A 16,082-nucleotide genomic window follows, 5' to 3' on the forward strand; every position below is an offset into this window, starting at 1 on the left:
TAGATCTGGGCTGCTGTAGTGGCCTGCAGTGTTGGGGGAAGGATGCCGTGGGGATGCTTCTCCCCGGGGAGCCCTCAATAGCGGCTGGTGATAGGAGGCGGGGCTGACACCCGGCGGAAGCTCACGCACCCGCCGCTAGGTTACTGGACCTGTCTGCTGCTCAGTGCTGGCGGAAGCTGCTTTGCTCAGGCAAGGTCGGATTTATATTTCTTTGGGGAGGAGGAGTGGGGGTGACGGGGCACGCCACCACTGCATACAAAGGGGTGTTTGCGCAAGGCAGAGGCTGATGATCCGTGCGGGTGTGGGGGGTTGTCACTTGGACGGGGCGTAGAGGCTGGGCTAAGTGCCTGGCATCAAGGGGCGGTGAGGGTGTCCGGAGAGCGAGGCTGGGGGGGCGCAGTGTGTAGCTGTGGGGCGGGGTTTGGCAGTGGATGGGTGGGCATGGGGAGTGTTGGGAGGTGACGGATCTGGCTAAATATATAAGAGATATATAGGAGATATATATATATACATACATATATATATCTCTCTCTCTCTCTCTATTACATAGTAACTATTCCCCCTACACACAACAAAAGTATAAAAATGGTGCTGCAAGTGATTATTAATTGTTGCAATAAGTATTGGGTGGAACCACAAAACCTTACTCACCTGAGCTTCTCAGATCAAACAGGTCACCTATAAGTACTGCACAGAAGAACATTGTCACAGGTAAAATGTAGTATATTTTTCAGTGGAAGCAGAACATAAATGCAAAAAAACTCACCATGACAGTGCTCGGGATTGGAAGGAGTAAGGTGTTACTTGTATAAACAGTACTTTGTCTCTGGTAATGTTGAAGGCCTGTATGTATATTTAGTAATAAGCTGTTTTGTTTTAATGCACTGTTCCACAAGCTGGCGGGCCAGATACACCCAGTAGTCACCAGCTCATACAAGTGGCATTCAAGCTCTATAATTGTGCCTCAACACAACATGAGTTGTCATTATTAATATGTAAGGGCGTAGCCACCAAAGATGCAGGGATTGGAGATACAGAGCTGAGTGGAGCCCACCTTCGTTGTCAAAGTAACATAGGTTATATACATTTTTTATCATTGGGTGGTCCATGGGGGCCCTTACAAATGTTTGCCTGGAGGCCTACTATATATCTAGTTATGTTCCTGGATTTAATTATAGTAATGTGGTACTGTATATAATGATCTGGAATGCATTCTTTTTCTTAAGAAATGGAGGACTTCAATGTGGCACAATGTGAAGTGGAAATGCTACTGCGGGATAATATGAACAGGAGGCACAGTATGTCATAATGTGAATTGGTGGTACTGTACTGTGTTGTGTACTGGCAGCCCTACTATGGTTCATAAAATAAGCTAGCATACTACTCTGTGTATATCTAGTGAACTACTATGGTAAGAAACTGAACAATGGCATTATTATGGGGTATAAAATATAACAACTGCTACAAACTCTCTAGATCAGTGGTCAGGGAAGAGGGGTAAATTACCCCAAATGGGGTAAAAATGAAATTCCTGGGGGTAATGGACGGTCTCGACAGTGTGACCATCCATTACCCTCAGGAATTTCATTTTATTGCATATAGAATCAATATATAGATTCTATATGCATGCCCGGCTGTGTGTGTTACAGTACTGTAGTGTATAAAGATCTGATGCAGTGCAGTGCGTCAGGCCCTTGTGTATAGCATGTTTCCCTGAGTGATGCCCCGTGTCCCGCTTCCAAGTCTGCACGCTTCTTTAACAGTGTTGATTAGTTGCTGCGCCATCTCGGCAGCGCGCAGTCTGTACTGCTGCTGCGGCGTCAAGTTTCTTTGCCTGGTTACAGGCTCCTGTCAAGGTATACACATCTCTAGTCTAGGGAAAACAATTTGCACAGACTGTCACTATGTCATCTTGAAATACTGAGAGGAATAGTTGCCTGGATGTCACATTATCAATGGCGATACCACACACAGCCTGGCAGCCAGCCATTGTTCCACACACAGCCATACATGGTAGTCATCATCATCATCATCAGCTGCCAGGCTGTGTACCGTACTAGCAGGATATATCATCTATTTCTGGGGGTACCGGGTGTATTACAACTATATGATTTATTTCCAAATTAAGAAGGTAACAACGGCATATCCAAATACAGTATATATTTGAGGTAAAAGGTAAACCAGTTCCCTGCTCTAGATGCATTGGAAAATGGGCTCACAACATTCTTACCTCACTCCTGCTAATATGCATTTCCTAATGTATGTTTTTCATAATTTTTGATTTTCGGTGAGCCCCTTTTCATCTGCAGAGATGACACCACACGTGATTCTACAGAATAGTCTGTCTCATCAATGGGAATATCGGGAATATCAGTTTAGCAACATTTGAAGCAAAATGCAAACATGACCAATTCCCTTCAAACCTTCAATCAAAACATAGCTTTTACACCTACCAACCCTCCTACATCTGCACGCTCCCCTCATCCCATGATCTTTTCTGCTCCCCAGTTCACCTTCACTCTATACATCCATCTCCTGATGGAGATGAATGTCCTCCATCCCCTTGTTAATCCCCTGTACTAAAGTGTTTCCAGTGCTTCTTGTCCCCTTCAGCGACTATAACAATGTGTTCTCACCCTTCACTGGGTACAGGGTCAGTGAGAGCTTTACTCTCCGTGGCTCATCGTCCCATCTCTGTGAGTCTCCCAAAAGTTGCCCATCTGCATCCTACCTAGTTTGTTGGTCATTTGATTTGTGTTGTTTGTAAGATTTATACTGTACTGGTAAGACTATGGTCACTGTTTCCAGTATATTGCCTGTACACATGCTTATGTTGCTGATGTTTATGGTCAATACTATTAATAGTTACTAAATGACCCAATGTTCATCAAAGAAAACAACAATGATGGCAGGGTAAAATTCTTATTTTCTGAGGTAAAAACACTATACAAATACATATTTAGGTGCAATAGGATAACTTATACAACATTACTTTTCTTCAAATAATTGTTCAATATGCTTTACATGGCTTCAGGTGCATTGGATTTGTTTTTAAATGAGTGCAACATGGACTTTAACTTACACTGTCCTTTCATATAGAGAAATAAAAACACACCATCTCTTCCAGGACTGGACCCGTTCATAGAGACTCCACAAAGTTCTTCCAGCAGTAACATAAAGTTACACTACTGTAATCAACCTTGAATAGTTATGTCAAATTTAGTCTCTCTCATAAAAAAAAAAAAAAAGAAAAGTGCAAATAAAAACTTGAGACTAAAAAAGCCTAAAGTATAAACTGCACTGGATAACAAGTTCCACTCTAACAGCTAATAAAGGTGCGAGGCCTGTAAACAATGATGAGCAGTAACAATAATATATATATAAATATACAAGTCCTATCTAGAGAGAAAATGGAATGACTTCCGGCATGCAAGAATAAAAAAAAAAACTAAAAAAAAATTCTTAAATGCTCACAGCTGACATAACACTTTACAATCTCCAGCAGAAGACAACCAACAAAATCCCCATAAATTGTATTGGAGCCTGAAATGTGTGGTCTGATATCTTCTCATATAGAGGAAATACCAGAGGGCAGCGGCAGTAGGCCAACACGTATAGCACACTGTGCCTCTCAGTCCATGCTGCTCATCAGACAGCAGTGTGTACAGGTGTGGCAGAATGTGAAGGAGAAGATCCCCGGTCAGAAGAGGAGGAGACCGATCTGGTTGTAGCTTCTCGCTGGAGTTCCTCCACCTTCTTTTGTAGCTCTACTCGAATAGCCAAGAGGTCCTTGAGGTTATGATGAATTGGCATCTATGTATAAAAAATAAACAAAAAACCCACTGAAACAGTTTAATGATGACCGTAGTTGGTGAGATGCAGCTGGATACAATTAAGAAACACCCATCAATAAGGATTCAATGATTAAACCTGTATGGGGTTACTTGCGTTGTTGTTGTTGTTGTTGTTAGGCTACATCATGAATATACTGTATGTAAGTAATTTAGTGGTACAATGTGTTGTCAGACCAACCAATTTAGATGCAGTATGACTGGGCTGACTGGGCTGAGATGACAGCACCATCGTTTTTGTCCATTGTAATTGGTCTTTAAATATGTATAACACAAAAGAATACAAATCGTCAAGTATTACTTTGTACCGTATTTGTACAGAAATATAAGATTGTGACAACATAAGGCGATCTTCTAGTAAAAAGACAAGTAAAAGGATTGTACTCTCTGGGCTTGTTAAATAACCTGGAAATGTGCTTCAAGGAGTTCCCTAAGAGAGCACTGGAACAGTATAAGGAGCTTGCCCAAGATCAGTTAAAAAGAAAAATACATTTAAACTTGCAGCAGACTTAGTAACTATAGCACTCTTTTCACTAGAACAGTCATGGGGCAAGGGGTCCGATGGTGGGCGTATGTGCAGGATTATTTCTGCGCATGTGCCTACACCGGGTGCGTGTGGCCACGGCAAACAGGTTGTTTGCCGAGTGCATGCACCCAAGGCTGTGGCCGGAGGTGGTGGCCGTGATGTCAGCACCGACCATCGAATGATGTGGAACGTGCGCGCATATGTAAGTGACTCCCGGGTCACTTAGATTTGCGTGCACCCTTGGGGAGTAAGTGGGCGGGCAGCTGACATCCGGTCACATGATCTCATCCATACACTTGCTAGCTCCCCTCTTTATGTATAGAAGATGACATAATATAATGCTAGTGTCAGCTGAGTATGTATAATTGGTTCTCCCTTTTTACTCATTGCACCTACCCATATCACTTTACATAAAGGTGCTCAGAGAAAAATATGACCTGCTCACAGACTATGTACACTCTTTGTCTTAAGATATTACTTTTTCAATGTCACATTTATCATATATAATCTTAGGATAATCATATAATCACTATATAAAAAGCCTACTTCATTTGCCAGAGAAGCCATCTGTAACTTGCTGCAACACCCATACCAGCATAAATAAACCTACCAAAAGCACTTGAATAAAATATACAGAATTATTTTAAGCTGCACTTTGTCCTAGAACAATATTTTACAGATATGCATCCTCGTCCTTTCACACCGCGATGCTGGGTTTACTGTAAAGGAGCCAAGGTGCTGTGTGAATTGGGTAATAGTCTCAAAGAATCATTCAAGAACTGGATGGGATGTGGAAGGATGGAGGGATGAGAAGAAAGACCAATCAAAAGCTCCTATCAATAAAGCACATCATCCGCTCCCCAGTTTCCTCCACTACTTAAAGCTGGTTGACCTTTACTTATATAAGAACCATATGGCCCACCCAATCTGCCCGTAAAGTTATTACGATTAAGGTGCCCATACACGGTACAATTGCTGGGTGCGATGAGATGTGTGCTCCCATCACACAGCTCAAAAAGTATGTGCTGCACTGTATAAGATCTCATCTCATTGCATCTCATTGTATTGCAAAACCTATGCAATGTGATGCAATCTAGTCGAGATTGTATACAATAATTGTACCGTGTATGGCACCTTAAGGGGTTATATAATAAGGCATAAGTATTAAGGTTTTTTTTTTGTTTGTTTGTCAGTATGGGTTACAAGTGAGGGTATTAGGGTTCTTTTGGTGGATGTGATTGGGATTTTAGGCTTGTGTGCAGACTCTAATAGTGAACAGGATCTTGCCTCAATGCTGTGTTTGAGACTTTGCTGCGGCCGCATGGACGATTACTAGTGAACACAAGCACAGCTCATTAAAAATGGCTTGTAAGGTGGAGGAATGTGCTACATGTGGATAAATACGGAGGGTATGTATACTTACCTGACTCCTTTTGGGATTTCAAATGAGGGAATCTCAACAGGGATCAGGTAAGTATATCTACCGTTCCCCTGTGCCCCCCTCCCTTCTAGCAGCCTAACCCTAGACCTTTGATATTTACTATTTCAATAGTGTCTTAGTGGGGAAATTTTCAGAAAATAATCTTTCATAAAGCTTACAATTGTGGTAAACTGCAAAGACTGACTGTATCAGTTGCCCAGCTGCCGCCTCTTCATATAATTCGGCATAATTCAAGGGTTGGGACACGTTAAGGAGGTACTCAGTGGAACTAGCACATATATCACCATCGCTGTCGTGTGGCATAATTGATCAAGGTAATACAAATCAAGTGAAACACCCAAAAAGAAAAATCCAAGTCAAAGTCCTTAGCAGTGGTGACTCGAGAGGTGGGCAGGGCTGCAAATAGGAGAGGCACACCAACCACCACTGCAAATGCTGCCAAATATCACTGGCACTTGGTGTGGCTTCCTCGCTCGAACAATGTTCCGTGCTGCAGACCCAGTGTTGTGCAACAGATAGCAGAGGGGAAGCGTGCTTCAGGGCTTGAGTGAGGGAGGACTTTGCAAATATTTCCCTAGGTGTAAGTGCAACTTTAAACACAGACCACAGACAAATAGGAAAACCGCAACTGCTAAAATGTAGTGCTATTTTCAGAGCGGGGGTCTATCAATATTCTTTGTGTGGAATAAAAAAAAGGTTTTTGCATAAACACCAACCAATCTAGGAAAGGTTGGTTTTGTCTGATCTACAAAGGATTCATGTGTAGAATCTGGAGGCTGGGGCTGGAGATGTTTAACAAGGTCTTCTGCACAAAAGGCAGCCCCTATTACAAAATGTGAGTCTGGCTGTATAATGTACTGAGCATTATTCACTCAAGGACGCGCATTACCTTGAAAACTGTTAAGTGATGAATCTATTTGTTCTTGCTGAATGAGTCTGTTTCGTTCTTTTTTTTATTTTTATTATCTCTTATTGCAACGGGGAGTCTAGCAGAAGCAATGCGTTTTAGAGGCACTGTGTGATCTCAGCCACACCATGCAGCCATTTATTCTCATTTATCTGCAAAAACACATTTCCGTCAAGACTCAGAATGATTCTCTTTTTTTCCTGTGGTTCACTTATTTATTTATTTTAATTTCTCTTCATCATAATAAAAGGAATGCTATCTGACTGGGCTTAAATGATAAAGCCCGTCAATTAAACGTACTGGCAGTGAATTGCACTATTTAGTCATTAGAAAACCAGGAATAGGTTTTACAATGGGGAAAAGGAACATTTCTCTGCAGTGATTTACAGATACTCCATGCTAATCTTCACATGTTAATTGTAATAACTTCACTTTTACCTAAAGCTGAAGTATAATCATCTGCATGCAGTGTGGTCATAATATTACACATTGTATGTGGCGCCCTGCTGTGTCTTGTATATGGCGCCCTGCTGATTGGCCAATGCTATCTATATGGCGCCCTGCTGATTGGCCAATGCTATCTTCTTCACAACTGTACTCTGAAACACAACTTTCACTCTTCAAACTCAAAAAGAAAAGCAATGGGCCCGATTCATATGACAGAGTAGTTCTCTCTGCTGCTTACATGGAAGTAGCAGAGATTTCTCTAATACGGTAATGCAGCAGGACTCAGAGGCGTCACACCTCCTGCATGCATCACTGATCCAAGCTGTGTCCTAGAACGCAACATCGGATAATCTGCACCACCACTGGTCATCTGAGTTACCTATGGGGTAGTGCAAGCCAGCAGCCGCAGATACAATAAAGAAGCCAGGAAATCTCTATCCTCTGATGGAGGTACTGGCCTCACCCCTCCGACACACAGGCACACCTAGGACTCCATTTTGGGAACCTGTCACCCCTTCCCTGCACTCAAACAGCATTTAGTGTTCCCTCCTTCTGCAGGGTGCCGCACCCTGCCTGTTTTTTAAAAACTCAAAATGCACCCTGCACTTTTTGTGTGTGGCACTGTGCGCACCTTACCAGGCTGACATGCCACTGAGAACTTTCGGTGTGTGCCATCATGTGTAATAGGTATTACGGTGTGTGCCATCATGTGTAATAGGTATTACGGTGTGTGCCATCATGTGTAATGGGCATTATGGTGTGTGTTATAAGACAGAGGGCAGTATTCAATGATAAATTATGCTATGTGCAGCGAATCTTGTTTAGAATTCGCTGCACATTCGCAGGGTTCCGAAGGGCTGGAGCATTCGCTGCCAGCCCTCCCTGTCACCCTATTCAATGCTGCAGGGGTTCGCTGCCCCTGATGGTGATTTTTAACCGCCGCAGAGAGCCGGGGGGGGCGGCGGCAGGCAGGGAGATGGAAGCCTGCCTGCCTGCGCCAGAATGTATGTGAGGGGGGGGGGGCACCCAGGGACACAGGGCAGCAGAAGCTCCCCCCCCCCCCGAAAGAGCTGGCAGGGGACGCGGGTAGGGAGCCGCTGCACTGGTCCCGCTCGTGCATATATAATGAGCGGGACCAGTGTGAAGTGAATATTTAATGAGCAGCTCCCCGCCCCCTGCTGGCAAATAAAACTTCTGATTTTACACACAAAAAAATAAAAACCATTTATTTTAAAAGATCACATTCCAGTTCACCTTAAAAAGATGTTGAATGCAAAATGGTGAATCATGACAAAAATCATGCTGAAAGCAGTTCTCCACCCTAGCATTGAATACACTCTCGGCGAATCCCAGTGAAAATCCCATTGAAATACACCAGCGAATTGCAGCGATCATGAAACGGAGAACAGTGAACATTGAATAGGGTGAATCAGATTATCAGTGAAAAAGATTCACCGCAAGGAGTGAAAACAACCCGATATCGACGAAAAAATAAATAAATCGGGAGCATTGAATACTGCCCAGAATATGTAATGGGCATGGCAGAGTATGACAATGTTTATTGGGCATAATCCCACTGCAGTGTGCAATTTTTTATATACTGTATGTTTTTTTTTTTTCTAAATGTAAATTTCCAACATAAAATGTGCCCTCCTAATTGAGAAAAATGTCCTGCCCTCAAAAAAATCCTACAGTGAACACTAGCATTAAACGGTCAATTACTGACAGCCGTACTGCATCCTACATTGCAGATCCATACTGTGCGTAAGGTCAATGCACAAAAGTATCAAACCGCAGAACCTCCATCCGCTTAACCCCTTCATGACAGAGCCAGTTTGTGCCTTCATGACAGAGCCCTTTTTTTCAAATCTGACATGTCTCACTTAAGTGGGGATAACTTTTTTTTGCTTTTACTTATCCCAGTGATTTTGAGATTGTTTTCTCGTGACACATTGTACTTCAAGTTAGTGGTAAATTTTCGTCGATACAGTCTGTGTTTTTTTGTGAAAAATACCAAAATATCGTGAAAAAATGGAAAATTTTGCAATTTGCAAAATGTTAAATTTTCTGCTTGTGAGACAAATAATCATACCACTCAAAATAGTTAATAACTAACATAGACCATATGTCTACTTTATGTTTCCATCATTATTTCAACTTCCTTTTAATTTTTTTGGACACTAGGAGGCTTACAATATGAATAGCAAATTCTCAAATTTTCATGAAAATTTCAAACACTGATTTTTTTAGGGACCAGTTCAGTTCTGATGTGACTTTGAGGGACTTGTATGTGAGACACCCCCATAAATGATGCCATTTCAAAAACTGCACCCCTCACAGTATTCAAAACAGCATTTTGGAAGTTTGTTAACCCTTTAGGTGTTTCACAGGAATTAAAACAAAGTGTAGGTGAAATTTCAAAATTTCTTTTTTTTTGCAGAGTTTCAATTTTAATACATTTTTCTAACGAATACAGTAGATTTTACTAGAGAAATGTGACTAAAAATTGATTCCCCCAATTCTTTTGTTTTCAAAAATATCCTATATGTGGCCCTAGTGTGCACGTTGACCAAACCACAGGCTTCATAATAGAAGGAGCACCTACTTGATTTTGGAGCCTCCTTTTTATGAGATTTTTTTTTAGGCACCATGTAGGTTTCTAGGCACCATAAGTGCTAAAAGTTAGGAACCTCCCCCACAAGTCACCCCATTTTGCAATCTACACCCCTCAGGGAATTCATCTAGGGGTATAGTGTACATTTCAAACCCCCAGGGGTTTCACCAATTTTGGTACAACTGGGATGTGAAAATGAAAAATTACATTTTTTTACACAAACATGCAGTTCTGGCTCAAAATTTTTCATTTTCACAAGGAATGAAGGAGACAAAGCACCCCAAAATCTGTGCCCCAATTTCTCCCGAGTACGGCAATGCCTCACATGTGACCAAAAAATACCAGTTGGGTGCATGGCAGGACTCAGAAGGGAAGGAGTGATTTTTGGATTTTGCAGCACAGATTTTGGTGGAATGAATGGTGGGTGCTATGTTGCACCAATACAGTGGAACCCCCCCACAAGTCACCCCATTTTGCAAAGTACACCCCTCAGGGAATTCATCTAGGGGTATAGTGTACATTTCAAACCCCCAGGGGTTTCACCAATTTTGGTACAACTGGGATGTGAAAATGGAAAATTACATTTTTTTACACAAACATGCAGTTCTGGCTCAAAATTTTTCATTTTCACAAGGAATGAAGGAGACAAAGCACCCCAAAATCTGTGCCCCAATTTCTCCCGAGTACGGCAATGCCTCACATGTGACCAAAAAATACCAGTTGGGTGCATGGCAGGACTCAGAAGGGAAGGAGTGATTTTTGGATTTTGCAGCAAAGATTTCGGTGGAATGAATGGTGGGTGCTATGTTGCATTAGCAAGACTCCCAAAGCACCAATACAGTGGAACCCCCCCACAAGTCACCCCATTTTGCAAAGTACACCCCTCAGGGAATTCATCTAGGGGTATAGTGTACATTTCAAACCCCCAGGGGTTTCACCAATTTTGGTACAACTGGGATGTGAAAATGGAAAATTACATTTTTTTACACAAACATGCAGTTCTGGCTCAAAATTTTTCATTTTCACAAGGAATGAAGGAGACAATGCACCCCAAAATCTGTGCCCCAATTTCTCCAGAGTACGGCAATGCCTCACATGTGACCAAAAAATACCAGTTGGGTGCATGGCAGGACTTAGAAGGGAAGGAGTGATTTTTAGATTTTGCAGCTCAGATTCTGGTGGTTTTTTGGTGGGTGCTATGTCGCATTAGCAAGACCCCCCAAGCACCAATACAGTGGAACCCCCCCACAAGTCACCCCATTTTGCAAAGTACACCCCTCAGGGAATTCATCTAGGGGTATAGTGTACATTTCAAACCCCCAGGGGTTTCACCAATTTTGGTACAACTGGGATGTGAAAATGGAAAATTACATTTTTTTACACAAACATGCAGTTCTGGCTCAAAATTTTTCATTTTCACAAGGAATGAAGGAGACAATGCACCCCAAAATCTGTGCCCCAATTTCTCCCGAGTACGGCAATGCCTCACATGTGACCAAAAAATACCAGTTGGGTGCATGGCAGGACTCAGAAGGGAAGGAGTGATTTTTGGATTTTGCAGCAAAGATTTTGGTGGAATGAATGGTGGGTGCTATGTTGCATTAGCAAGACTCCCAAAGCACCAATACAGTGGAACCCCCCCACAAGTCACCCCATTTTGCAAAGTACACCCCTCAGGGAATTCATCTAGGGGTATAGTGTACATTTCAAACCCCCAGGGGTTTCACCAATTTTGGTACAACTGGGATGTGAAAATGGAAAATTACATTTTTTTACACAAACATGCAGTTCTGGCTCAAAATTTTTCATTTTCACAAGGAATGAAGGAGACAATGCACCCCAAAATCTGTGCCCCAATTTCTCCAGAGTACGGCAATGCCTCACATGTGACCAAAAAATACCAGTTGGGTGCATGGCAGGACTTAGAAGGGAAGGAGTGATTTTTAGATTTTGCAGCTCAGATTCTGGTGGTTTTTTGGTGGGTGCTATGTCGCATTAGCAAGACCCCCCAAGCACCAATACAGTGGAACCCCCCCACAAGTCACCCCATTTTGCAAAGTACACCCCTCAGGGAATTCATCTAGGGGTATAGTGTACATTTCAAACCCCCAGGGGTTTCACCAATTTTGGTACAACTGGGATGTGAAAATGGAAAATTACATTTTTTTACACAAACATGCAGTTCTGGCTCAAAATTTTTCATTTTCACAAGGAATGAAGGAGACAAAGCACCCCAAAATCTGTGCCCCAATTTCTCCCGAGTACGGCAATGCCTCACATGTGACCAAAAAATACCAGTTGGGTGCATGGCAGGACTTAGAAGGGAAGGAGTGATTTTTGGATTTTGCAGCTCAGATTCTGGTGGAATTTTGGTGGGTGCTATGTCGCATTAGCAAGACCCCCCAAGCACCAATACAGTGGAACCCCCCCACAAGTGACCCCATTTTGCAAACTACACCCCTCAGGGAATTCATCTAGGGGTATAGTGTACATTTCAAACCCCCAGGGGTTTCACCAATTTTGGTATAACTGGGATGTGAAAATGGAAAATTACATTTTTTTACACAAACATGCAGTTCTGGCTCAAAATTTATCATTTTCACAAGGAATGAAGGAGACAAAGCACCCCAAAATCTGTGCCCCCATTTCTCCAGAGTACGGCAATGCCTCACATGTGACCAAAAAATACCAGTTGGGTGCATGGCAGGACTCAGAAGGGAAGGAGTGATTTTTGGATTTTGCAGCAAAGATTTTGGTGGAATGAATGGTGGGTGCTATGTTGCATTACAAATACAGTGGAACCCCCCCACAAGTCACCCCATTTTGCAAACTACACCCCTCAGGGAATTCATCTAGGGGTATAGTGTACATTTCAAACCCCCAGGGGTTTCATCAATTTTGGTACAACTGGGCAGTGAAAATGAAAAAAATACATTTTTTTACACAAAAATGTACTTCTGGCTCAAAATTTTTCATTTTCACAAGGAATGAAGGAGACAAAGCACCCCAAAATCTGTGCCCCCATTTCTCCAGAGTACGGCAATGCCTCACATGTGACCAAAAAATACCAGTTGGGTGCATGGCAGGACTCAGAAGGGAAGGAGTGATTTTTGGATTTTGCAGCTCAGATTCTGGTGGAATGAATGGTGGGTGCTATGTGGCATTAGCAAGACCCCCGAAGCACGGTGAAATGATGAACCTAATAATCCATAGATGTGTGGTATATTTTAAAGCACTCCTTTATACATAGGCCGGGTTTGTCGGGGCAAGTTTCACAGTGGAAAATAGTTTCCTTTCTTATTCCCTTTTTATAACAAACTTTGCACCTTTTTTGTGTCCTGCCCTTTCTTGCAGTGGAGGGGATTTCGTTGGGAAAATGCTGCCCTGGTACAATACGGGGGCCAGTACTAGAAGTACTGGGGCCCTCTGCCTGCTGATTCCCAAATGTTAGGCTCTTTATGACTTCCTCTTGAAAGTGCATAAATGTCCCCCTCTGGCCGGTAGAACGGAATAGCACGTAAGCGTTATACAGTGCCATCTGGATGATATACACGGCCAGCTTCTTGTACCAGATATTTGTTTTCCGCAGGGCACTGTACGGCTTTAGTACCTGATCTGAAAGATCCACTCCGCCCATGTACTTATTGTAATCTAGGATACAATTTGGTTTGGAGGTGTGGGTACTGGTACCTCGTACAGGGATGGAGGTGGTACTGTCTCCATGAATTGTTGTCAGTATAAGGACATCCCTCTTGTCCTTATATTTGACCAACAACATATTTTCGGTGCATATTCCCCTGCTTTCACCCCTTCTCATTACTTGGGCAATGTGCGTTTTGGGGAGGCCTCTTTGGTTCTTGCGCACAGTACCGCAAGCTGCTGTACCTCTTGAACCAAGGGCCTTAAACAGGGGGATGCTGGTGTAAAAGTTATCCACATAGAGGTGATAACCCTTATCCAGGAAGGGGTGCATTAAATCCCAGACAATTTTTCCACTAACACCTACGAGGGAGGGGGGGCATTCTGGTGGTTCAATTCTTGAATCCTTCCCTTCATATACCCTAAACTTGTGGGTGTACCCTGTGGTGCTTTCACACAGCTTATACATTTTTATGCCATACCTTGCCCTCTTACTGGGAAGGTACTGGCGGAATTTAACCCTTCCTTTAAAATGTATAAGGGACTCGTCGATACTAATACATTTATCAGGGATGTATAGCTCTGCAAATTTGGCACTGAAATGATCAATGACCGGCCTGACTTTGAATAGCCTGTCAAAGGTGGGATCATCTCTGGGTGGGCACTGTGCATTATCGGTGTAATGTATAAATTTATGGATTGCCTCAAAACGAGCCCAGGGCATGGCCATACGGTGAAATGGGGTGCTGTACAGAACATCTGTACTCCAATATTGCCTAATTTGTGGCTTTTTTACTATGCCCATATGTAACACCAGACCCCAAAACGTCATCATCTCTACTGCATCTACAGGGGTCCACCTAGCAAATGATGACGTGGGGTTTTGAGCAATAAACTGCTGGGCATATAAATTAGTTTGGTCCACCATTAAATTTATAAAATCATCAGAGAAAAATAATTTGAAAAAGTCAATTTCTCTGAGACCTGTTGAATCAAATTGGATTCCTGGGATGGCCAAAAACTCAGGAACCTGGGGCTCAAAATTGTCTGGTGGTGGGGTCCATACGAGATCAATTATTGGGGGGGGGGTCTCAGCTGCTCTACGGGGGCGTCTTTGAGGGGGTCCCTCATCATCAGAGGAGGAAGAGGAGCTTAAGACAAATCCTTCAAATTCCCCGCTTGCCTCACTGGCTGTGTCAGAGTCAGATGCAAGCATGGCATATGCCTCCTCCACCGAATACATTCTCCTGGATGACTGGGACGACATTTGGGATGACATTTGGGATGACATTTATATTTTTGTGTTACTGGTAGTGAAATGTTTCAACACGTGTATAGTGTAGGGGGGGGGTACAAACTTTATTTCAACCCAGGGGGTATGTAGTGTGTATTGTGTATGTAGTGCAGAAAAAAAAAATACAAAAAAAAAAAAATTGAAGGGTTCAAAAAAAAAAAAATGGAAGGGGTTAAAAAAAAAAAAAATGGAAGGGGTTAAAAAAAAAAAAAATGGAAGGGGTTAAAAAAAAAAAAAAAGGTCCTGCGCCAAAAATTGAGCACAGATGTTGGTCAGTAACGTCCGTCACTGAACAGCGCTCAAAGGCAACAGGAATTTGATCAAAAAAAAAAAAAAATAGATCAACCCTATGCCGAAAAAGCTGATCAGTGATGTACGTCACTGATCAGTGCACAGTGGCCACAGGACACACACAAAATCACAGTGTGTGTAAAAAAAAAATGTAAAAAAGACCCCACAGCACTCACAAAAAATAAAAAAAGGTGATCAGTGATGCGACACTGATTACCAGTGAGGGGCAGCAGGTGCACAACCTTTGGTGGTACTGACAGGTATATATAAAAAAAAAAAACCTCTGTACCCCCAAAAAGTTGCTGATCACCTCAGATATAGTGATCAGCACAAAAAGGCGGGGGCAGCCGACACAAAATTTAGCACTCTATCACTATCTCTCTCTATCTCTCACTATCTATCACTCTATGACACTGCAGCAGTTATATAAAAAATATATAGCACAATCTGTCACTATCTCTCTATCTCTCTCTCTCTATCTCTCTCTATCTATCTATAGCTCTATCACACTGCAGCAGCACAAAATATAGCACTAGGCCTCTCTATCTCTCTCTATCTCTCTCTATCTCTTTCAGTTATATAAAAAATATATAGCACAATCTGTCACTATCTCTCTCTCTATCTCTCTCTCTCTATCTCTCTCTATCACACTGCAGCAGCACAAAATATAGCACTAGGCCTCTCTATCTCTCTCTATCTCTCTCTATCTCTTTCAGTTATATAAAAAATATATAGCACAATCTGTCACTATCTCTCTCTCTATCTCTCTCTCTCTATCTCTCTCTATCTCTCTATCTATAGCTCTATCACACTGCAGCAGCACAAAATATAGCACTAGGCCTCTCTATCTCTCTCTATCTCTCTCTATCTCTCTCTCTCTAACTCTCTCTAACTATCTATCTAATAAATCGCAGCAGCACAAGATGCAGCACAAGATGCAGCACAGGATGTCACAAAATGTCACAATATCAATGATCAATGATCAGGTAAGGGTTCTGGTCAGTATAGGCGGCAGGTGGGGCACGGTGACCGCACTGCACGCTTTTCCAGACCGGAATGGCGTCTGCAGTGC

General features: G+C 42.5%; 1 protein-coding gene across 5 annotated transcripts in view; it reads right to left on the reverse strand.

Moving 5' to 3' along the window:
- Window positions 1-2,906: 2,906 nt before the first annotated feature.
- MTMR1 (myotubularin related protein 1) overlaps window positions 2,907-16,082 on the reverse strand; it is a 105,555-nt gene continuing 92,379 nt past the window's right edge. For all 5 annotated transcript variants that reach the window (XM_083159442.1, XM_083159440.1, XM_083159441.1 and 2 more), the window contains one exon: window positions 2,907-3,813. In XM_083159442.1, coding sequence (XP_083015568.1) covers window positions 3,649-3,813 — 165 coding nt within the window. In that variant the 3' untranslated portion in view covers window positions 2,907-3,648. The remainder of the gene's footprint in view (window positions 3,814-16,082) is intronic.

This window comes from Crinia signifera, chromosome 9, assembly GCF_055691185.1.
Source record: "Crinia signifera chromosome 9, ASM5569118v1, whole genome shotgun sequence".
NCBI classification, from domain to species: Eukaryota; Metazoa; Chordata; class Amphibia; order Anura; family Myobatrachidae; genus Crinia; species Crinia signifera.